Genomic DNA, 23,314 nt, shown 5'->3' on the forward strand with positions numbered 1-23,314 from the left:
TATAGAATTAGATCATATAAATTCTCAATGCATTTCTCATGAAGAATTCATGTTGTAAAATACTCCCCTCCAAAAGTATTGGAACAATGAGGAATTTGTTTTAAATACCAGCCTGTTCCTTGCATTTATTTTTGGCAGTAACCGTTTTACATCCTGGCCTGTCGCCTCTGTAGTTTTGTTCAAAAAGTCTCCGGCGAACATGTAATACTTTTTATTCCTGCCCGCTGAAGGTTGTTGCTGATCACTACCAGTTGTTTCCGGGGTCTTTCTTTACAGCTCTCACAAAGTTTCTGTCATCAGCTTCTGCAGTTTTCCTTTGGCAACCCGTTTGATGACTGCTACTAATACACCAGTGGTTTCTTTCTTCTTCTGTGGTTGGACTGATTCTTGCTCATGTTTGCGCAGTGGAATCCATCGTCTCTCAACTGCTTGTTTTTCGGCCATACGGAATTTTGTAATTGTAATTGTAAATCTAAATGTAAAAAGTTCGATATTTAGGGCTATTTTTTTTTTAAATATTGGTTTTCATGTTGTTTATACCACCAACAAACATAAATGTAGTCTAATCTAATTCTGAAACTGAGAATAGACATTAAGTGCTCGTTGTTTGAATAATCAATGCAATAGGCTAAATTGGGCCACGCACACGCACACACACTACCTTTTCCCCATTTTACATTATTATTATTATTATCATTATTATTATTATAGAAACATCAATGTTATAATTTTTTTAATCCTCCACAACAAAACACTGTAATTAATTTAAAAAAAATCAATATGTCGCCCAGCCCTACCTGCAAGTCACATGCTCCAATACTTTTGTTAAAAATAAAAAAAATGGGTGCGTTCACAGCCCTTTTGTAAAGCAAAGATATTGATCTCGTCTCATAATCGTCTTTTGATGCCAAACCAAAATGTTACATGAGTTGACCTCACTGTTCCAATACTTTTGGAGGTAAATGTATATGATTATCTCAGCGGACTATCATTGTCGTCGTCACTGCTTGTTTACAAATACTGCGCTGCAGCCGTCTGTGAGCACGTAAGCATTTAGGTTCATAGTTCATAATGGCTTTCCTTCTTCTCAGCTGGTCAACAATGGCCCCAGCATTGTCAGTCAGTCCACATTAGAGGTGCGATGTCCTCTCAGGGCTCACAGCCACGACCTGCTCTACCCTGTGGAGGTGCTGACTGAGGGGCCGCTCAGCTGCTCCTCCCAACACACCCTGAATGCACTGAAACTCAAGGTGAGGATATGGCAAGACTGAAGCTAAATAATACGCCTCGGTCTTAAACTGCGCTGCATGTACACTTCCTGTTTCTGCCGACGACTCTTCATGCGTTTGTGCACACAGCTTCAGTCTCCGTCTTCGAGTCCCTCATCTCTGAAATCCAGCATGGGGCATCATATTCACAAGCGGGAGGTCAAAGGTCCCCTGGCTGCTGGACAAGGAAACTTGGTGATTTAAATAAATAAATAAATTATATATATATATATATATATATATATATATATACACTGCAGGAGGGAAGTACAGTGCAAAGCTTCTGCGCTTAAGTATTTGAATTTGCATGAGATTAACACAGGAAATGGTACTATAATGAGCCCTGGTCCACATTGGCTGCTGTCTGCTGTGTTGAGGAAGTTAATTATCTCGGTGGTTTAGCGGTCTGCTTGTTGCGCATCCTACGTGACATGACGTCTGTTTTTAGACTGCCCATCTTTTATGTTGTTCGACCACATTAAAGACGTCGCCAAAGAGAGAAGACATCTTTTTTATGATTCACTTGCGTGACGAGAAGCCATTGAAGTCATTCAATTATGAGACGGAATAAATAAAGGCCAGTGTTGTTGAACGCCACGCGGGTTATGTGCCCTGTCGCAGACCTGCTCTACTGTGGAGTGCTGGCGGCTTAAGTGTAACATCGGGCAGCTGGAGAGAGGAGCCAGCGTCATCCTGAGTGTTAGCTCCAGACTTTGGGCTGAGACTTTCCTCGAGGTGAGCACAACTTCCTCAGCAGGGTAACCGGATTACAATCCTTCATGTGGAGAATCTATGATGAATACCTAAAGGTTTGTTATACTGCCCTCTGGTGGAAAGTGTGAGCCCTCACCCTGTATTTAATGCATCGTCACTCGATGCCTTTTGAATGGTTTGACCTTTCTGCACAGATACAAATTTACAAACAAAACAAAACAAAACAAAATAAAATAAAACAAAACAAAACAAAACAAAACAAAACAAAACAAAACAAAACAAAACAAAACAAAACAAAACAAAACAAAACAAAACAAAACAAAACAAAACAAAACAAAACAAAACAAAATAAAATAAAATAAAATAAAATAAAATAAAATAAAATAAAATAAAATAAAATAAAATAAAATAAAATAAAATAAAATAAAACATAACATAATAAAATTAAATAAAACAAAACAAAACAAAACAAAACAAAACAAAACAAAACAAAATAAAATAAAATGAAATGAAATGAAATGAAATGAAATGAAATGAAATGAAATGAAATAAAATGGATTAAATCCCCACTGCATCAATAAACCAAGAGTGCCATCTAGAGGAATAAAAAAAAGTGCAAGTGTTTCATGAAGCTTCAATTTCTCATCACTACGAGTGATAGGAAAATGAAGCTTCATGAAGCACTTGTGATATTTTTTTTCTCCTCTAGATTGTGCCCTTGGTCTAAAAACAAGACTAGTGCAATGGAAATTAATTACATTTCCGCTGCATTGTTAAACCAAGAGGGCCATCTATAAGAGTCAAGATTATCACAAGTGCTTCATGAAGCTTCATTTTCCCATCACTAGACAGCACTCTTTATTTAAAGATGCAGTAGAAATGTAATCTGTTTCCATTGCACTTGTCTTATCTTTAAACGTATGGCACCATCTAAAGGAGAAAAAATGTATCACAAGTGCTTCATGAAGCTTCATTTTCCCATCGCTAGACAGTTTCTGTGTTCATGTGCTTCTTCTCTGCTTTGTTGTCAGAGGGCCTACAAACAGTACGTTTTGGAGTGTTCTGTTCAGTTCACTGTGGACAAGATGCCATATTCTATTCTTCCAAAATCCAAACAATCTGGATCCAAAAAGGTCAGCCAGCTTCTTTTGTTCACTCTTGTGAGAGTGTTATTCGTGACTAAACGGGAGATGACTTTCTGTTGTTCAGGTGGTGACGTCAGTGCTGTGGAATAAAGCAGACAACCTGTTCTACGTTCCGGTGTGGATCATCATCCTCGCGGTTCTCGCTGGGCTGCTTTTACTCGCACTGCTCATATATCTGCTGTACAAGGTAACAAACTCTTATTTATAAAACATCCAACTCTAACCTCATTTTGAACTTTTGATTTTCAAGCAGATACTGTACAAACAGTACATTGTGAGTTGATATATAGTCTGCCCTACAACTTTTCAATGGTAGTTGACACGATGAAAAGTAATCACTTTGCAGCTTATGGAAGAGTGTAAATCCAATGATAGCTAAACCCCTGGCAACAAAAGTGAGTACACCTCAAAGTGAAAATGTCCAAATTGAGTTGTCATTTTTCTCCTCAGAAATCTGAGGGGTGTGCTCACTTTTGTGAGATACCGTATCGTTTAATTGCAGACACACGGAACTGACGGAATTGAACTGAAAGGCAATATTAAATCATTCACTCCCAGCCGTTTTCACTGAAGCAACCCCCTTCGCTCCCGGCTGTTTTGCTGGATTTTGACTGATTTTGCAAGGTTCACAGAATATTGTGTCGTAATGCTATAAAAACATGAAACATACCAAGAAAAAGATTAGTCTCTTTTTAATCAAGAAAAAAATTATATTTGTGTCTGTTTTCATTTTGCAGCAATTAGCATTAGAATATAGCAAAACACTGTCAAAAATAGCTTTTTTGCAACATGGCCCTGGCTGATCTCTTATACTCTGCTGCCACCTACTGGCCGTTTTTTTGTAACAACTACCATTGCTTTGAGCAACCTCTTCAGGTCAGAAGCAGTATCAAAGCCTTCTGTATGCTCTAGTATAAAAAAACAACAACATACAAAATGTATAAAAACGTTTTTGAGAGTGAAGGACAAAGTATTAAAAAATGTATTTCTACGTTTTTGGGTTTGAATGAGTTTTTTATGACATTTACTTTTCACTCGTATACGGAATGTTTTGACTGTAACATAATTCTTTATAACAACCCAATTTAGGAGGTGCTAAGCAAAATATTATTGATCCAAGCCTATATTTTGTTTGCAATGAAACAAACGTGTTGATTTGTTGTCATTATTTATCCCTCCAGATGGGCTTCTTCAAAAGGTCCGATCCATATGGTACCACCATGGAAAAGGCCCAGCTCAGACCGCAGGCCTCCTCAGAAGCCTGAATCCCAAGATGGAGCGCAACAGAAATATTATCAAATGCCTAAATTATTAAATGAGACGTTGAAAGGACGAGCAGGACATCTGGATGGGTGTTGGATCACTGGACTACGCGTTACCCACTACGGCGCACTGCTGTCGAAGACATATCATTTTTGTTCAATCAATGCGATATGGATATTCTTCAGATGGAAACGATTTTGAAAGGAGGCTCAATATGTCTGTCTCACCTGACTTTTTGACCACGCGGTTCCATTACATTCAGCTTCAGAAATGGATGGATGGAGATTGTACAGGCGTAGCATTTCAAAAATCTAAATAATCCTTCATGTTGCATTCACAATTTCGTTAACCAGGCTACTGTCAGCGTCTGATACAAGCATTTTTTTTTTTTTTTTCCTGCTCACTAAATAATACACACTGGTCCTTTAAAGGCCTGGTTCAGTCCAAGAAACACAAACAAAGGGCGCTAATGCTCTGGTATTTCTTCTCTCTCGGTCCAGCTCACAATTTAAGTCTCAGTTTGGTACTTTTTGATGTCACTAAAAGGAAATAATTTCATACCAATAATACTGTCGTAATGTAAGCCATGGTGTCGTTATGTGAAACGTCGCACTGTACTGTCTGCAGGACAATCCTGATCAAACTGTAATGTTTAACTTGAACATTTCCTCTCCCATATTGGGAGGTTACGTTGTTTATTGTAATGTATGATGTTTATGTTGACTCGGAATAAAGCCTCTTTTTGTATACCCATCCTAATTTGACATATCTTGGGTAGAGGGAAAAGTAAGTATGTGCCATGGGCGCTCTCATACTGTCACAGACGTTGGCTTTTGAACTTTGCGCTAACAACAACCTGGATGGCCCTTTTCATCTTTGGATGGAGGGAAACGACGTCCATGATTTCCAATAACAATTGGAAATGTGGACTCGTCAGACCGCGGCACACTTTTTCATTTTGCGTAAGTAGAGCTCAGATGAGCTCGGGTACGGGAGGGTGTGACATTCACTTGGGGAAAAAAACAACCCTTACTGCTTTTATGACTCATTTTTTGGGGGTTGATGGTGTTTTTTTTCAGAATTTTTTTTTTTCAGAATTTTTTTTTTCTGTTTGTATAATTTTCCTGAATTTTTCGGAATATTATTTTCTGTTCTTTTAAATAATTTGTTCTTCTCTTTTTCTTAATAATCCCCCCCATTTTTTTTAATGACTCGAAAAAAATATTCAGTAAACAGGGGAAAAAATCTGAAAAACTGAAAAAAAAAATACACAAAAAAAGCTCCCCAAAAACATAGTCAGAAAAACACACTAGTATTTTTCATTCACGTGAATGCAATACATTTTCGTACTCGGTGTATGTTTATTAAATTGTATGTTTTTATTTTTTTACGGTCATCATTAATTTTCTCCCAAAATGCCGCTGCTCATAAGGCGATGGTCCTGCATTTCATTCTTATTCCACTACTGCAAAATGAATCAGAATCTCATGTTTACGACTTGTGGGTGCACGTAGAACATTACTGCAAAGAAAGTTTTTAACTTGATTTCATCTTTAAATGAGAAAAATTCTGACCTATAAAAGAGTCCTAGCATCTTGTCTAGTTTTTTTTTTCCTATTATTTGATTAGTTGATGTTACATCTTGAATCCCAAGCATGTAATTTATGATAACAATACCACACTTATGTTTGCTTCCATCATTTTAATTTTTATATTTTTTCATCAGTTGTTTGTGCTGATGGTGCGCATGTGTGTGTTTCTGCTGAGTTGCTCCCTCCCTCCCCACCCTTGCAATAAAAGCCCAGCTGGCACAAGGTCGCTTCACTGCAGAAGGAGCTCAAGTGTCCTAAAAGAAATAGACGGAACACCAGACTTGTCCTTTGGAGTCGTGAGTACCATAGACGTTGCACATGTTAAGACAGAAATGGGTTGAGTTCTGGTCTGGAGTGTGTGTGTGTTCGTATGCATACATAAGTATTGTATTGAGTCATAGGGTGGATGACTCAGCTGCTTATTTTGAGTTTTGAGCGAGAACGTGAGTGAAGCAGAGACTTTTTTTGTCAACAGCGATCCCAAAAAAGTGGTCATGTTGATGTCAAGTAAAAACAAGTCAATGTACACTAGAGTGCAGCCTGTGAGTCATCCGCGATGGTTTTGTGCTGACTGATGTCTCTTCTGTCAGCCTTGATGACTGACTGATCCCTCTGTGATGCTCCCCCCATTCAGCACGGAAAGAAGGTGGCTTTTTTGCTCCGTGTTGTTGTGCAGTGAGTCAGCAGGCCGGGTATTAAGCGCTTTCATCCATGCAGGACCAACTATCGAGTCCAGGCAGCCCATGTTGACTTTCCAGCATTCAGTAAACTCATTTATGTAGTGGTTTTGTACTGTATTAATTGTACCTTTTGCCCACATTAGAAACGTAAAGAAATCCCTGCCAAACTTACTAAAAAAATACATGTATGTAGTCGTACAGTAGTATTTTTTTTTTTACTAATGGTAAAGGACACAACAGGTATGGATTCAATTTCAAATGTTCATTTTTATTTTTTTTATTGTGTCACTCTTTAAAAAAAAAAAGAAATGAAAGGGGATAGAAAGAATCCTCAATCATCACCAAAAAAAAATAATCAACACAAAATGAATGACAGCAAGCGGTCAAGATGCTTTCAATGTAACAATTCTATAAAATAATTCAACAGCATGTCCTTGTGATATAAATATTTTTCATCATTCTTTTTGTTTTGTTCTGTATTTAGGTTTGGAAAAAATATCTGTTCCTCTTAATTTGTACTCACTTTCCCTTTTTTATTTTTATTTTTTAGATCGATTTGTATATTAACTGGTAAGATTTCATGATGGGTTTTATACATTATTTTAAGGCGGTTAAACTCGATCAATTTATTACATTTTTAATTTTTTTGTTGTATAAATATTGGATTAGTGTGGTCTCTGTAGCCACATCCGAAAACGACACGAATAGCACGTTTCTGTAGAAGAAAGATGAGTTCGGTGTAGGTTTTGATTGCACACCCCCACACTTCAATCCAATAGGTTTGGAACAATGAATTATATAACAATAAAAAAGCATTCTTGTTTAATGATTCTTTAACCTTGTGTAAAATGGCTACAGTTCGGGACACCTTAGATTTGATTTCCATGTTAAGTGTTCATCAATAATAATACCTAGAAACTTAATTTCAATTGTCTTTTCTATTTATATTCCCTGCACTGTCAGTGTTGATTCAACGTCTATATTCCTACAACTAAAAATCATAAATCTGGTTTTACTCATATTTATAGACAGTCTGTTGGCGTTGAACCACTTCATAACATTCTTAAACTCTTTCTCTATTACTTGTAATACATTATATATCCCCCCCCCCCCGACATAGAATAAAATAATATCATCTGCATCTGGCCCATAAAATAATTGACAGCATTTGACAATTTTTTTTTATCTCAAATCAAAGTTTCGGAAATGTTGCTTGAAAATGCTAAACTGTAGGAGATGAGATTAAAATGCATCTTCTGAATTGTTTTTTTCTTAATTCTGTCCGGATGCTGCATGGTTAGCACATCATGGCCATTAATCTGATCAAGAATCCCAATGGTGAAGGTAAGTTGCCTTCCGCTATAAAATGGGGATGAGATTTTGCCTTTTTTTAAGGCTGTGCATTTCGCACCCAGAGCAACTGGAATTCTGGGAGCTGACAGAGAACGGTGGGAGCGAGTGGATGGTGGAGGACATGCCGGGAGACTGTGGACATGACTTCAGTGATACGGCGGTGATGAAATACTTTGTAACCTCCTTTGAGTGAGTGTGAATTACATATCTATATTATTATTATTATTATTTATATTCACGTGCATTTCTGGACAACAGCTGGAATGTTTGCACAATTACGTCAATGACGTTGGTCGACAAATTGTTCCAGCTTTTTCCATATTATATAATGTAATGTGAAAGTTGTCTTCAAAACTTGATTGATAATCCAAATTTCAACCCTGTGAAGCCTGAAACACGAAATAATTGACAGAAAATTCAGATTCTTTGAAAATGGAGTCTTTATTGGTCCTTTTGAACAAACCCCCAATTTATTTTTTGTTTGTTGAAAATCAACCTCCACATATGACTTTTGATTTATATCAAATTGATTTCATCCGTTTACAATGCTTAACATCCTTAATTTCATAACAAACTTTAAAAAATAATACACACACATATAAACCATTTTGGTAAATAAAATAACACTTGACTGATCCGGAGTTTCATGACCTTTTATACCTGCTGTTTCAAATTGTATACACTGGCATTTAACAGTTTGACTAAAACACGTATTATTAAAAAAAAAAAGAAACAAAGGTAATTTCACATTGTATATACTCATTAAATTAAATGTAAAAAAAAAAAAAAGTTTTTCTTTCCTTAACCTCTTCAACATTTGACAAAGTTAATCAGCTGTCTCTCGCAAAGATCACTGGCGGGAAGCCATCTGATGGGAAATTACTGCCCTCTACAGGATTATAAGTGCAGTGCATGTATTTGATCCAAAACATGCTTTTAAATTTAAAAAAATATATATATTATACTCATAAAATAGAGAGCTCAAAATGTCACGTAATATATATGACATATTTGACGGTTTTACAGAAACATTTTAAATAGGCATTTTTTTGACTGAGTGATAAATAATCATCTTGTTTTGCATTGCAGGCTGTGTCTGAAGAGACAGGTGATTGATTTGCTCCAGGAAGGTTTCACTTGCGAACAGTTGGACGCCCAACCCGTCGTATCAGTTGAAGACTGGTGAGAGAATAACAAAAACAACGGGCGGCCTCGCTCATAACTCTCTTAAGTGGCAGACTGATGTCGTACAAATCCGGCAGGTACTGCGGCAGGCAGGACTGCGGCTGCACCTACCAAATAAGTGTGTGTCTGCTGGATGACAATCACGACGTCATGCAGGAGTTCAGACCCGAACCCGTGACTCTCGACCCGGAGTGCGATGACTGCTCGTGGAAGCAGGTGAACAGGAGACACAAAAAAAAGCGACAACGTCGTCACTGATTGCGTTGAAGTCAACGTGTTGTGCTTCCCGTCTCATCTCCCAGGTCAGCCACGCGTTTTCGGAATACGGTCCCGGTCTACGTTTCGTCTCCTTTGAACACGGAGGGCAGGACGCAAAGTACTGGGAGGGGTGGTTTGGAGTCCGGGTTACCGGGAGCTCTGTTACTGTTCAAGTGTAGGCAGAGGGGAACAAAAAATGGAGAGAGGAGGGTTTCAAGATGGCCGCTTTTTTGTCTTCTGTAAAAACACGCCCCTTGTTTTTGAAGGGGTAGCGATGTGGTGTGGCGTTCCAAGTACTATGCAAATATACCATAAATAAATAGATTGAATAAACTACAAAATGTGTCATGTTTGTCAAGTTCACTTTATTAGACGTTTTTTTTCCCACATTGATTTGACACTACCGCCTCAAGTGATCACCAATTTGGTGCCTTATGCGTGTAAGAGACGACACGAGAACCAACAATCTGAGATCAATAAAATGGTGTCAATTTTTGTTCATTAAAAATAATTGTGTTCATTTATTATTGTAGCTAACGGTATAGTGTAGAAATGCACAAACATATTTGTTTCAAATGATAGCAGCCACCTTTAGGTAGGTAAAGCAACAATTTATCACTTGCATATGTGCATATATACATTTCTGTCAATAAAAATCAACATCAATACATTTTTACAAGCTACTGTGGCTCTCAGATTGTGGCCAGTTTTGGCCACTGAGTACTACGCTGTAAAAAAACCAAAACCGTAATATAATAGAATTTTACTTTTTAATTTACATTTGTTTCCTGTATTTTTAAAAATATAATTACATTTACAACATAAACTCTGATTTTACATGTCAAATGTAAAATAACAGGAAATCACTGTAACTGTAAAAACATACATTTCTGTTTTTACAAAAAAAAAAAACTCAATTGGAAATACATATATTGTTAAAATACGTTCACTCTGTGCATATTTGTTCACCAAGTATACATTTCATGAGATCTAAAATTGTGGCCGTCTGGTGACCCTGAGGTTGTGGGTTCGATCCCCTTGGTGAACATGTTGAAGTATTCTTGAGCAAAATACTGAACTTCTAATGCTGTGTCATCAGAAGATGAATGACTAGTCAAAACGTAAAGCTGTTTGAGAGCCTTGTAAGGGGGAAAAAAAATGCTATATTAATGAATTATCCGAACAGTAAACTGTTGCAATTTTACACCCAATATCTAGTTATTGGCCATGTTTTGAAAGATTAATCATATATATTTTTTGTCATATATAATACAATTACATACAAACTTGTTAAAATTATAGTTAAAAAACTGTACTTTAATTATGGAAAAAACAGTAATTTTCTGTTATTTCACAGTATTTTCTGACGCTCCAGCTGCCGGAAAATTACCATAATTTTTTTTTTTTTACGAGAACATAATTTTCTGTTATTTCATAGTATTTTCTGGCACCCTAGCTGCTAGAAAATTAAAAAATATATATATATATATATTTTTTTACAATGTATGTGGACTCACACGAAAACCTTAACTTAATTAAAACCACAATAAACAAACTTGGATTGTGTGTTTTTTTAAAAATGTATTTAACAAAATAAAACATGTTTAATACACTAACCCAGGTACAAGTTAGTTGGCATTGAATACAGAGCCTTTCATAACACAGTTTGCATAATCATTGTTTTCATGACTGATTTAAAGCCATTTGTCACAAGAGTACAAGGTAATTCACAAAAAAAAAAAAAAAAGATGGTTTGAGACTATTAAAATAAAAAACTAACATGACAAAAAACAACCGAAACACATTCAAATGCAGAGGCTGGATTTATAGGATGAGGTGTTTTATCTGGTTTAGTCGGTAGTTGACGAGGTAAAACAAATAAATGCTACAATTTAACTTAAAAGTCTCCTGCTCAGACAATAGAGAAATACTTTACATACCACACACATGAATTAGCATACTCGCTCACAGTAACCAATTCATGACGATAATAAAGGCTAATACAGTATACTGCATTTGATGGTTGTGTACAAAATATTGTACTCCGCTAACTACTGTCAAATGTTTTCCATTATCTGTGGCACATGCAAAATGTCAGAAGCATGATAAGCTGATTGAATAATAGAAAACCTCACCCTGTCTAACTTCCAAGTCTTCCATCGTGCGCATGTGTTGGAGGAAGGGGGATCCTGGATCCACTCCAAACATGAACAGGGCTTTAGCTGACATCTTGAAAACTTTTATCTGACCAGCCTTGTCTTAGTTGTGTTATCCCCCCCCCCCCCCCCCCACACCCCCCCCCCCCCCCCCGCAATGTCACAGGTTCGACACATTGTCTCGTTTTGGTGCTTATTGGAGTGTTTGAATAGAAAATCCATCCATCTAAAAAGTAGGAAGTTGCTCCTAAAACTGTTAGTGATGCATTTTACTATAAGACTCCATAAAACAAAAACAAAATAATACACGTAAATTCTTCACCGAAAAAGTATTTGTTCGAACCAGTGGTTGACGCGGCATACACAAATTTTGTGAGTGCTCAGAAGGCTACCACCATTGCCACAGTTTGATCCAGGAAAAAAAAAAAACCTGCTGAAGGCGGCACGGACAGAAAATTCATTCTCCTTGTTGCTGCATCTGTTTACAAAAGGTCTCAAACTGCCGATGTTCAAGCTCAGTCATCACCTTGTTCAAAGCATAAATCTGAAGACAAGAGTCAGTAGATGGTTAATAACGACACCGGGTTTGTATAATAATCACATGACAAAATAGATCCAGTGATCTGAGCCACCTCTGCCCTCTGTCGCTGTTTGAGTTCCTGCTGTGCAGATTTCTGTTTGGATCGGTCTCCTCGGGTTGGCGTCGTGTTCAGCTTTGGCTTGTCCTTACGGCAAGCAGGTTCCATTATGATTGTTTTCTGCAACAACATAAATCATGCTACTTAGCACGTAAAAGCACAATGAAAACAACTCTAGCTTGTGATTGGTCAAACACAATAATACACCACGAACTTATCTTTTGTTGCTGGGAAATATTTACCAAAATCAACTTAACACAAACACGTCTCACGCCAGCCCAGTCATTTGCGCATTCACTAGTTGTCAAGTTTGCTAACGTTAGCCTGCTAGCATTTGCATTTGCGTAGGCTAATACAGGACAACGCGATGACTGTGATAGGACACGGCTAATAGATAAACAATGCCACGTATATATTAATGGCGAGGAAAAGGCAATCGTACACAGAGACTTGCTGAAACGAATCCAAAGAGTGACGCCAGATAGTGGACGATGGATGGATGAAGAACAGCTGTTCGGGTGGTGTCGCAAATAAACAAGTCCGGCTAGTTTGAGTCTGAGCACAACACAAACGTTCCGCTTGTTTTCTCAATGTAAACTCAGCTCAACGTCGACTTTATTTATCAGACATTTAAACACGGGTGACTAAACAAAAGAAAAAGGAATATAAGAAAACAAAAGCTTAAACGAACATTTGCCACAAGGCTTTAATTGTCAGTGGTGCAGGATTGAATGAAACATAGATGACTAAACTGTCAAACTCCACTGTACGGATCTGTGTTATTTGTTTTATTTTTATGGTAACACTCACAAAACTCAACTTAGGTAAAAATAATTTGAATATTAAAGTATGAACTACAGTATCTCCCGAACGTGTGCTCGTTTGATAAATGTTTGCCTGCGATTGACCACAAGATGTCAGCATCACATAATAGTCCACGCAGAGGTCAGCCTTGTGACGTCATTTGAACCTGATATCTGGAGTTTACTAAATGCACCTATGTGTGCGTGTTTGTGTGAGTGAGTGCAAAAAAACAAAACAAAAATAAAATGCACCTATTTTCGCAATGTCCCCCTATAAAATCATTCTGGTCCGGGGTGTGTGAAGAAAAAATAAAGCAAATATGTTTTTGATTAATTTATTTAACATATTGGCGAAATTCCAACATACATCAGTGTAAATTTATGGGAAATACTCCATCCTTTTTTTTGTTCATTAAAAAACTCAAGCTTTATATATATATATTTTTTCAATTAGACATTGTACGGAGAAAAAAAAAGGACTATTTCTGCTTGTGTTGATTACAATAATAATTTTTATTTATTTGGAATATATGTATAGATATGTATTCGCCTAGCCAACATTATGTTCAGTGTTTATACATGTAAAATATAATTGTTTAATGTAAATTAATTGTATATTGTAATTTACGTTTGTTAAAGTTGGGGGGGGGGGGGTATTTAAATTACACAGGTCAGACTTTTCTTTTTATTCATTTATTTTTTTTGCATGTTGTTGTGTCCTTTCTTTAATTTCACGATTGAAGTGCAGATTGTTGTATTCCACACAAATGCTCACGTACACACAAACATATATAGTCCGCGTGCAGTGCTTCTCGTGTGTGCACTTGAGTGTGTTTCACACCAGCCACAGCGGTCCACAGTATAATTATCGCTTCAGAAATAAAAACAGTCATTATTGGGCACAGAACAACTAAAAACGTCTTTTCAGAACTAACTTGGCTGACATTTTTTTTTGTAGTTGAAGTCTGACTGTGTGCATATGTGCCCTCTGGCAGAGCTGTAGCACAATAGGATTTATGGTGCAGCATACCAACGGTTTACCTGGATTTATCCTCTGACTGCAGGAGAGTGCGCTGCCTTGGAATAATATCCTGCAAAATACATTGCCAACAACCGTCGGACCAGCCGCTGCCCCTGCAGCATTTTTGCATCAACAAAAAGCCAGAACTTTCTCGAGCAGCAAATGTGTCTACATACGCAGGTATATAAATATGTCAGAGTAAAAATTTCTAGATGTATTAATGACATAACCAGGTTTCCTGGTTTGACCTCGATGAAAACACTTGATCAAATTCATAAAATCTCCAGATTGAGTGAATACATCCATTGGGCGTAAAATGTGGCGTGGAGAAAAGTTCAGTTGCAAGCTAACTGGGTAATTGAACGTTTTGGTGGTCAGGAAAGCCTCGCGCTCTGAGAAAACCCAAAGTGAAAGACGTCACTGTGTCGACCGCTGCGTTTGATTGACAAGCAGCTTTTCGGAAAAAAGCAATGTGCCGTCCTATGAAACTGGTTACAGCAAATCATCTTAGAAATGTTTTTAAAGAAATTGTTACAAAGCAAAAACAGTTACAGTCACCTCTTCGTCCTCCCATGGATGATCAAACTGTAGTAAAGTACAAACATGCAGTCATCACATCCAGGGTTGGGAGGGTCATTTTTAAAATGTAATCCGTTACAGTTACCTGCTAAAAAAAAGTAGTAGTTAGTAACGTAATCTAAGTACCATAATATTAAAGTCATGTAACTGGATTACTCCAATATTGAGTATGCTCATGAAGACAAAAATACAAATAAATATCACCACAAAATATATTCTATACAATGTGCCCCTGCTCTTTGCAGGGGATAAGGACCCGGGCAGCCTACAAATAGCACAAAAAAGCATGTCGGCTATTGATTGATTGATTGATTGATTGATTGAATGAAGGCCATATGCTGTTTTCGAAGTGTCACTAAATGCAACCACACCTCACAGTTCTTTCTCTCTCTCTCTGTCTGTCTCTCTCGCCCTATTTCGCACTCTCTCTCATCGTAGAAATTGCAATCCCTCAAAGTAATCCCCATTTTTAATAAATGTACCTGTAATCTGATTACATGTTTTTTCCTGTAACTGTAATGGAATTCACATCACATTACCAACCGTACATGAAACAGTCTACGACTGCTATTTCACTGCTGTAGTTGGGTGGAGTTTTGTCTAATTTATATATAGCAAATGGGGATTTAGGGTATGAGTCCAAACTCTAGCGTTAACATCACAAGCCGGTGGGCCGGCGCCTTTTGGGACAGATGCGGCGCTGTCCCCATTAATCAATTTACGATAGGTTGGTGGCCCAATGTCAAAATGGCAGGACCAATTTTTTTGGTGCCAGTCCAGCCCTGCCCGGTCGGTGTATTTCCATGACGTAACGCTTGCATGGACGGGTTGTTTACATTGCACTTGCATTTGCAGATATCAGTTACCAATCGGATTTGATCCACACTTGGAAGAGACGTGTTCCGATCGTAACATGTTGACACCGACGTGACGCGTGTCCGCATTTGTGCCACTTGAGGGCAAAACTTTGGAATTGTGTCACTTTTTCCAACAGTAAAGTACATCAATGCTCATTATTCCAATTCATGCCGCATGGAACTTTTGGAGCCAGTGAGTTGAGAGATTCACCTGGAAATTGACAATTTATATTCACCGGGCACTTCATTTATTCCATCCATCCATTTTCTGTACCGCTTGTCCTCACAAGGGTCGCGGGGGTTGCTGGAGCCTATCCCAGCTGGCTTCGGGCAGTAGGCGGGGTACACCCTGAACTGGTTGCCAGCCAATCGCAGGGCACACAGTGACGAACAACCATACTCACAATCACACCTATGGACAATTTGGAGTGTCCAATTCACCTGCCATGCATGTTTTTGGAATGTGGGAGGAAACCGGAGTACCCGGAGAAAAGCCACGCAAGCACGGGGAGAACATGCAAACTCCACCCAGGAAGGCCGAAGCCCGGACTTGATCTCACAACCTTTGCACTGGGAGGCGGACGTGCTAACCAGTCAGCCACCGTGCCGCCCCACTTCATTTATTTCTAAATGAATTAGCCTAGCTTAAGCCGAGACCAACAATTCTCCGGAAGGGAACTCGTATATCTCCAGTAACGTGTGTTCCTTATTATGGTCCGCAGTAGCACACAGTTTTCCTACTTTGCAGAGCAATCACGGCCACTGCTGTCAAAAATGAGATCAACACGCTTCTTGTTTTTAAATTCTCATTAGTTTCTGCAGATGTGACCAATGAGTCTATCTACTGTTAGTTGTTCAGGCTTTTCAGGAAAGGCGATGAGAAAGTGGAGTGATGATTTGATGGAAGGGGGAAGCGGTAGAGACATTCTGCTGAGGGGAGGGATGAGGTGTGCGGAGACGGACCATTGGGGATGGCAGCGTGTGAGTTAGGAGCTTTATCCTTCTAAATTAAACTCTCGCTGCCGGGGGGGGGGGGGGGGGGGGGGGGGGGAAGCTCCGCTCTGACTGCTCTTTCACACCAGCAGCCCTGAACACACAAACTCGCCACAATCTCCGACCCTGCTCGCCAATCCGCCACCAAAACAGACACACGGCGGCATTCATACTCAAGACGCAAGTGCGGCGCGTACAAATCCCCAGAGACGTTTACGTGGATCTGAGTCGTTCAGGACTAAAAATAAATGACCATGATGAATGTGCCTAAAATAACTGGAACGGAACCACATGCATAAACATATGCTTACTGTACACGATGGCAATGACAGAGATGCTATTCCCTTTAGATTATCCATCCATTCATGTTCTATGCTGGTTTTTGTGCTCATGAGGGTCACAGGTGAGCTGGAGCCAATACCAGCTGATATTTGACACACCTGGACGGGCCGTTATGACGGAGTTCTTGCGGCAGGGACGTAACTCAACATGCGCCATCATTCGGTAAAACACGGGTGGCAAATCCCGGTCCAGAAAGTAAAAACCCTGCCACAGTTTGGCTTTAGCCTCTTATGCTAGCTAGCTATAGCTCCCAGCAGGTAAACGAGAAGCCGGGGGAGCTAGCTAGGGAGCTAGCTAGGGAGCTCGCTAGCTAGGGAGCTCGCTAGCTAGGGAGCTAGCTAGGGAGCTCGCTAGCTACCACCTGAGGCCAAACCATGGCAGGGTTTTTACTTTCTCGACCTGGATTTGCCACCTATGAATGCTAAATGCTATCTTGGTTGACTCTTCAACAGCGCAAAATAAGTCAATGCAGTGCACTCATCATTATCCAAACGTTTTGGCTTGGTCCCGATAGCTATTAGGAGCTGCGAGGGCAGGTAGTAGTGATAGTTCCGATCAGCGCCTGCTACACGTGGACTTACATATGACTTGTTGGTACAATTCTAGGCTATAAACTGTGGCACATTTGCTGCAAAGACAGAAAGAAAACTGTGAAAAAAAACCGCACAGAAATCCATGTGTTTGAGAACAGAGAAAGCGGCAACGTAAGATGGCCGCCAAAGCAGTTCTGGCGTTGTCGGTCCATTCATGTGTAAGTCCATGGACACTGGGACAGGACCAGCGGGCCAAAAGAACGAGGTTGGCCAAATCCGCCGGGACCCGGGAACCAAGGCTCAAATCGGGACTGTCCCGGCTAAAACGGGTCGTCTTGTCGCTAACTCAAGATTTTCCTGCAGTTTGAATAAGGCCTAACTTTTGTATGTACTCTGAATAACCACAAAGCCGGGACCGTCACAGGTCAGAATAGTTCGATCCTTGGCTAGTAGTTCACGCTGTAGCAAGCTCATTTTCTCACCTTGGCATCTCGCTTATGCCTCTAATAAAGAACTTATTTTCATTCTGTGTTTTGCCCCCCCCCCACAGTTACAAATCGACCTCTAATTGCTGTCAGTCACCTCGTTCAACCCCTCACCCACCACTTGGACCCGCAGTGAATAGAGGGCTGCAAGTCTGGGGACAGGAAGGAGGGCAGGCCGATGAAGGTGATGGCCATGCTATAGGACACAAGTGAACAGTGGATCCTTTAAGCCCACGTGCGACAAACAGCCGGCTCAGTGTGTTTGGCTTGCTCCCTTTTTTGCCGCCATTTCTCTTTCTCGCTCTCTGTCCCAAGTGTTGCTTCTCATTAGGCCTGTTTGTTTTGGCCGCCGACACAGCGGCACTATGCAAAAAACATGGCAAGTTACGAGTACACACATACATACGCAAGCACACACAGTTTTTTGTTTGCCGCTGATCAGGTCCCCACTAAGAAAAAGCATCTAAACAGCAGTGTTCGGGGTTCGAGTTGCAGCGAAGGCAGTGGTGGCGAAAGTGCCATGTGTGCAATAATTATGTCCAGCTTGTATAATATTGTAAATTTAATTGACTGTTATCTCAAAATAACTCCGCACCTAGATATGAATGTGAGAAGACCACGGGACGAGAGGTTGTGGGTTCGATCCCGTGCCGTTGTGACCACGTGGAAGTATCCTTGAGCAAGATACTGAGCGTCATCAGTAGGTGAATGGGTCGTCGGATGTAAAGCGCCTTGTAAGGTGGAAAAGCGGTTGGTTAGCAGTTACCTCCAAGTGAAAATGTCAAAACTCTTCTCAAAGCGTCAGCAGTTTATGCGGATGATGTGCTTATTTTCCAGGACTGCTTATTTTCTCCTCCTGGTTGTCTTTGGGGTTGTTAATGGTCGCCTCAATGAAGTGTAGCTCCTCTAGTGCAGGCAACATTAATGCGGCATCCAGAGCAGCATGCTGGTTGCCGCCCACACACGTCGGACACCATTTGAACCAAAGACACTAGTCTTGGTCTCATCAGACCACTTTTGTCCCAGGATCATTCTATTTTTCATTTATTTCTAATAGGCGTGTCAAAATGAGCGCGTTCATTTTGAGTGAATTTAAAGTTCCTTTAACGCCACCATTTTATTTGAACGCACGATTAATGACCGCTCCTTACTTGGAAAGCCTCTAACGGGGGAATTCCAGTCACAACGCGGAAGAAATATCCAGGTCAAAATTGAGCAGTAATAAATGTAATAATAATGCAAATATTTGTGGAGATTGGTTGGCAAATATTTGTGGAGATTGGTTTTAAGTATTTAAAAAAAAAAAAGTGCAGAATTTCACAAGTTACTTCATGTTAAAGATGCACTGAGCTGTCACCGTCTTACAAATGCAATGATGCCATCTAGTGGCCGAAAATTACCTCAACACAAATCAATATCACACTTTTATATTACAGTACATCTTTTTAATTTTAACTCAATTTTGAATGACTAAAAGATGCAGTCCTATTTCTATGAATTTACATTTTCCCCACTTTTATGTTAACAAGAGTATGAAAACGTTTAATTGTATTGTACATTTAGAACAGATATGAAAATAGTCATGTGATTAATTATAATAAAAAAAATTAAATGGCCTGACACCCTCATTTCTAATAATCGCTATTTTATGTTAGAGCAAGACGACTCAATATCTTTAAAGGTCAAGAAAGGCTGCGAAACATTTGAACATCTCGCGTCCCTCCGTCCTCGCACCCTTAACGTGAACATCTTAGCACAAACACGGGCACGCACTTGCACACTCACAAACGCACACAGAGCCTAGTGTTTCTCGTGTTTATGTTCCACTGAACAGTGAAACCCGTTTAGTCTAGATAGAATCAATAATAACCCTTAAAGAGCTTGTCACTGCGAGGCTGCTCGAACCCACAGTGGGCCAAGTCAGGGAAAACATATGCCACACAGCCCCTTTGCGCCGCCCCAACACACACTCCATTACTGTACACATGCCCTGACACACACTGCAGGAGACAAATGCAGCGTTCTCTTCTCTCAGCGAGTGCCGTTTAGGCCCCTCCCCTCCTCAATTTTCTGTCTGGGACAGCCTAGCCTGTGGAAAACGGCAAGCTTACAGCCCCGCGCGCTAGGCTTAAGTTTCTCCGCTTGCTTCCCTACACACAGCAGGAATGTGATAAACAATGCACGTATTCTCACTCAGTGCCCGCCGGGCACACGCACGCACGCACGCACGCATTCGCAGACGCGTACAGGCAGTGTAAGGTCTGCGCAAAAAACACAGCTGATTATTCAGCAGTTTTTGCCACAGGCACAGCATCACTGTGATTGTAAACCAGTATTTGTCGATGCGGCTCACGACACCGAAATATGACAATGCCGTCTATTTTGAGTATAATTTACCCGAGCATATTTCTACGGGTAGAGATAATTTTTAATAAACGGTGAACAGGACGGTTTTCAATCTTGTTATGATCATTTTTTTTTTGCTGGCCGCCGCAAGCCAAACCAAAATGGGCGGATTTGCATTACAGAAAACCCACATGAAGGCTCTCCTGTGTGCACCTGCCTCAAGGCACACTCGGTTATGTCTGACCATTTGAAAACTAACCGACCACATTATGAAAACAATCCAGCATTTCTAGTTATGGCTGCTTGATTAAAAAAAAAAAAAAAAAAAAAACGATTAATTTGGCAGTAATTGAAATGACCATTATTCAAACGATTATTTATTTTTTGGGTACAAGACAAGAAATAGTTTATGCATTTATAAATATTAAGACCAATTAAAAAAAATAGAAACACTAATTGCGTAAGTTCCTTTTGGACCAAACAGAATTTATAACAATATTTATTAATTAATTTATTTATGTTGGCAAAAACTTGAAATTGGAGTGCAGCATGTGGGACGATCATTTATGTTTTGGTACAAAACAAGAAAATGTTTAAACGTTAATAACAAAAAATATTAAGACAAATAAAATCCTTTGAAACACTATATGTATGCATGTTCCTTTTGGATTAAACAAAATTAATTATTAAAAAATTTGAAAAAGTTGCAAATGTATATATTTCAACAACTCAAAAATTGTTGAAAATGTTTAAACGTTAATAGCAAAAAATATTAAGACAAATAAAATCCTTTGAAACACTATATTTATGCATGTTCCTTTTGGATTAAACAAAATTAGCTAGTTTAAAATTTGAAAAAGTTGCAAATGTATATATTTCAACAACTCAAAAATGTGTTTTAATAATCTTTCTTTTAAGATTATGCTGATTTTGTAATTGTGGAGTGTAAAAATTGTAATTGAATTTCAATCAATTGCACAGCCCTACTTTCGCATTTCAAAATAAGTTAGCTACACTTGTATGCCATTAAAGAATGTTAAATGGACACTATGAATATTATGTGAGAAATTAATAAGGAAAAAGTGAATTCAAATCGAAAATAAATAAATACATTGAAAAATAAACAGAATACACGCACTTGTGGATAATACGCCCTCCAAAATTCACCTGTAAAAATCACTTTTTTCTCTGTATTTGTGTATAACACAGTCACCCGATTTGCTGATATATTTTATTATCAGAGTGAATAGTATGACTAAAGATTTAAAACATAACAATATAGTGTAAATGCTTTGGAATCCAGGTAAAAAATAAAAAACAAACATGCTCCTTTCCCGTATCTATAAACCTTTCAAAATATTTTTCAAATCACGTTTTCGAAAATCTTTTTCTTGTAGTTTACGATATTCTAGTAATTTTTAACAAGCTATTTTTTCTAATTCTTTACGTAAATCTCTTTAACTCTGTAACTGCTTTTAAATGTACTTTTAATTACAGTATGTGAAGCATATTGAGTTTCGTTGAAACTATGTATGAAATGCGCTATAAATTGTAACGTGATTCTATTTTAAAAAAAAATATATATATTTTTTGACAACTATTAATTTTTTGTTTGCTTCACTTTATTATTATGTATTTTATTTTATTATTATATAATTGTATTTATTTACTTTATTATTATAATGTGATTTATTTTTTGCTTATTAAGCCCCCTGTATAATACCCTCCTGTATTTGGGATCTTTTTTTTTTATTATTTTTTTTATCCTACTCTATCTTTACAACTGTATGCTTTAAGAGCTTCTAGAAGTTCCAGCGGAAGTGCGTCAATCTAATTGAGGACACATAATTGATAGCTTTCATTTGACCGCGAGTTACAACAGAAATGCCTTGAGTTGCCGCAGCTTTTGTCCTTCCGCGGCACATGCGCCTTAAATTGAACTGTTGTATGCTTTTTTTTTTTTTTTTACCTCAGCCTGGTAAAGTTGCAGCTGAATTAAGAGCAGTGTGTGGCTGCTCGTCGTGTGTTGCGGAGATTGAAGTGTGAGGTCAAGAGGTCAGCCTTTCTATGGGACGTCTGAGGACACGGTGCTGCCTGCCTGCTTCGACCCAGCTGTCAAAATATATACACGCGACCATACACACAAAGAATTATGTACTCCAAGACAACCAGGTGTCTTTGTATAAATGACTGCAGCGTCAGCCAGCTGCACACACAGACACGAATAAACACACAGTCGCTAATTTCATTTCAGAATTCAAACTCGGCAAGTCAATAACCTGAACTGAGGGTCGAGGGGCGGCGGCGGCGGCGGCGGAGGCGGAGGCAATGACGTCCCGCGTTCGCAAGCTAAAACCTATTTTTTTGCCTCTACGGGTTTAGCAGCACGCGTGGCTGTTTTTTTTTTTGGTGGTTTGTTTTGTCTCACTCTCATTATCTTGAGGAGACAGCATATGCACGGATGTCAACTCAGATTGGTCTCAAGGGGAGGAGGTGATGTCAACCTAATTGAGAAAGACGGCGACAGGCCCTCCTGTGTGAAAGAGCGAAGTGTGTAAGTTACATCTGAATTCAAGAGTTGGGCGGAGATAGGTGCGAACAGATAGACGTCGGGGGCCCAGCCCCATTTGCTCGCTGGGAAATTTCAACCGCAAGGCGCGCATTGCGTCACGGCAGCCAACCAAATCCAAAAGTCACTTACGAAGGCTGTAACGTAGCATGTAAAAAAAAAATGGAGGAATAAAATAATCATTGTCGGTCTGTGAACGTCCGGAGCTCGACAACATAAGAAGCAGGCTTGGAGAATGCTGAGCGAGGAAGTTAATGTATCTGGCAAGTGTGTTTTCTTACTTATTTACCGCGAACCAAGCTAGCGATAGCATTTAGCATTAGCGAAAGTTTTAGCAACCATCGGCATCTGATTGACTAGCCACGTGGCTCCTTGTAGTTCTATAAAAAAAAGAGTAGAAATTAATGTTTTTTTTTTTACATATATATATTTTTTTAGATAAAATATTCTTGAAATGAATTAAGATTTAAAAAAATGAATAATTAAATATCCCAAAAATGTCAGTCCAAAATTTTAAGTTGTCAGAAAAAGAGA

The 23,314-nt window shown here is 38.9% G+C and overlaps 3 protein-coding genes and 1 long non-coding RNA gene across 6 annotated transcripts in view; 2 read left to right on the plus strand and 2 right to left on the minus strand.

Moving 5' to 3' along the window:
- The window catches only part of LOC147167657 (integrin alpha-5-like), a 32,770-nt gene extending 27,626 nt beyond the window's left edge, over positions 1–5,144 (plus strand). For both annotated transcript variants that reach the window (XM_086087165.1, XM_086087166.1), the window contains 6 exons: positions 1,092–1,250; positions 1,359–1,463; positions 1,890–2,003; positions 3,014–3,115; positions 3,192–3,314; positions 4,309–5,144. In XM_086087165.1, coding sequence (XP_085943291.1) covers positions 1,092–1,250; positions 1,359–1,463; positions 1,890–2,003; positions 3,014–3,115; positions 3,192–3,314; positions 4,309–4,392 — 687 coding nt within the window. In that variant the 3' untranslated portion in view covers positions 4,393–5,144. The remainder of the gene's footprint in view (positions 1–1,091; positions 1,251–1,358; positions 1,464–1,889; positions 2,004–3,013; positions 3,116–3,191; positions 3,315–4,308) is intronic.
- Positions 5,145–6,189: 1,045 nt separating this feature from the next.
- Positions 6,190–9,799, plus strand: fbxo2 (F-box protein 2). 2 transcript variants are annotated; one of them, XM_086087900.1, is made up of 6 exons: positions 6,190–6,278; positions 7,964–8,006; positions 8,078–8,204; positions 9,105–9,197; positions 9,278–9,416; positions 9,503–9,799. In XM_086087900.1, the coding sequence occupies exons 2-6, from the start codon at positions 7,970–7,972 to the stop codon at positions 9,635–9,637; spliced, it is 531 nt and encodes a 176-aa protein (XP_085944026.1). In that variant the 5' UTR covers positions 6,190–6,278; positions 7,964–7,969; the 3' UTR covers positions 9,638–9,799. The 2 variants fall into 2 exon arrangements, with proteins under 2 accessions (XP_085944026.1, XP_085944027.1); XM_086087901.1 differs by having other exon boundaries at positions 6,192–6,278; positions 7,949–8,006.
- Positions 8,438–9,684, minus strand: LOC147167659 (uncharacterized). Its single transcript, XR_015096372.1, has 2 exons — positions 9,312–9,684; positions 8,438–9,194 (listed from the first exon to the last, which is right to left on the minus strand). It is a non-coding gene; the product is annotated as an uncharacterized LOC147167659 (long non-coding RNA).
- Positions 9,800–11,761: 1,962 nt separating the features above from the next.
- Positions 11,762–12,806, minus strand: svbp (small vasohibin binding protein). Its single transcript, XM_086087902.1, has 3 exons — positions 12,695–12,806; positions 12,247–12,372; positions 11,762–12,158 (listed from the first exon to the last, which is right to left on the minus strand). Exons 2-3 carry the CDS (start codon positions 12,358–12,360, stop codon positions 12,072–12,074), a joined length of 201 nt encoding a protein of 66 aa, XP_085944028.1. The 5' UTR covers positions 12,361–12,372; positions 12,695–12,806; the 3' UTR covers positions 11,762–12,071.
- Between the last annotated feature and the right edge of the window lie 10,508 nt (positions 12,807–23,314).

Source organism: Leptonotus elevatus, chromosome 10 (genome assembly GCF_054856555.1).
Source record: "Leptonotus elevatus isolate MCC_2025b chromosome 10, RoL_Lele_1.0, whole genome shotgun sequence".
Taxonomy (NCBI): Eukaryota; Metazoa; Chordata; class Actinopteri; order Syngnathiformes; family Syngnathidae; genus Leptonotus; species Leptonotus elevatus.

Bases quoted from the DNA above. Each gene is read 5' to 3' on its own strand.
- fbxo2 (XM_086087900.1), top strand. From the start codon at position 7,970: ATGGCCATTAATCTGATCAAGAATCCCAATGGTGAAG. The intron at 8,205-9,104 runs GTGAGTGTGAAT...TTTGCATTGCAG, and splicing joins TACTTTGTAACCTCCTTTGA to GCTGTGTCTGAAGAGACAGG. The intron at 9,417-9,502 runs GTGAACAGGAGA...CTCATCTCCCAG, and splicing joins ATGACTGCTCGTGGAAGCAG to GTCAGCCACGCGTTTTCGGA.
- svbp (XM_086087902.1), bottom strand. From the start codon at position 12,360: ATGGAACCTGCTTGCCGTAAGGACAAGCCAAAGCTGAACACGACGCCA. The intron at 12,159-12,246 runs GTGGCTCAGATC...TCTTGTCTTCAG, and splicing joins AACAGCGACAGAGGGCAGAG to ATTTATGCTTTGAACAAGGT.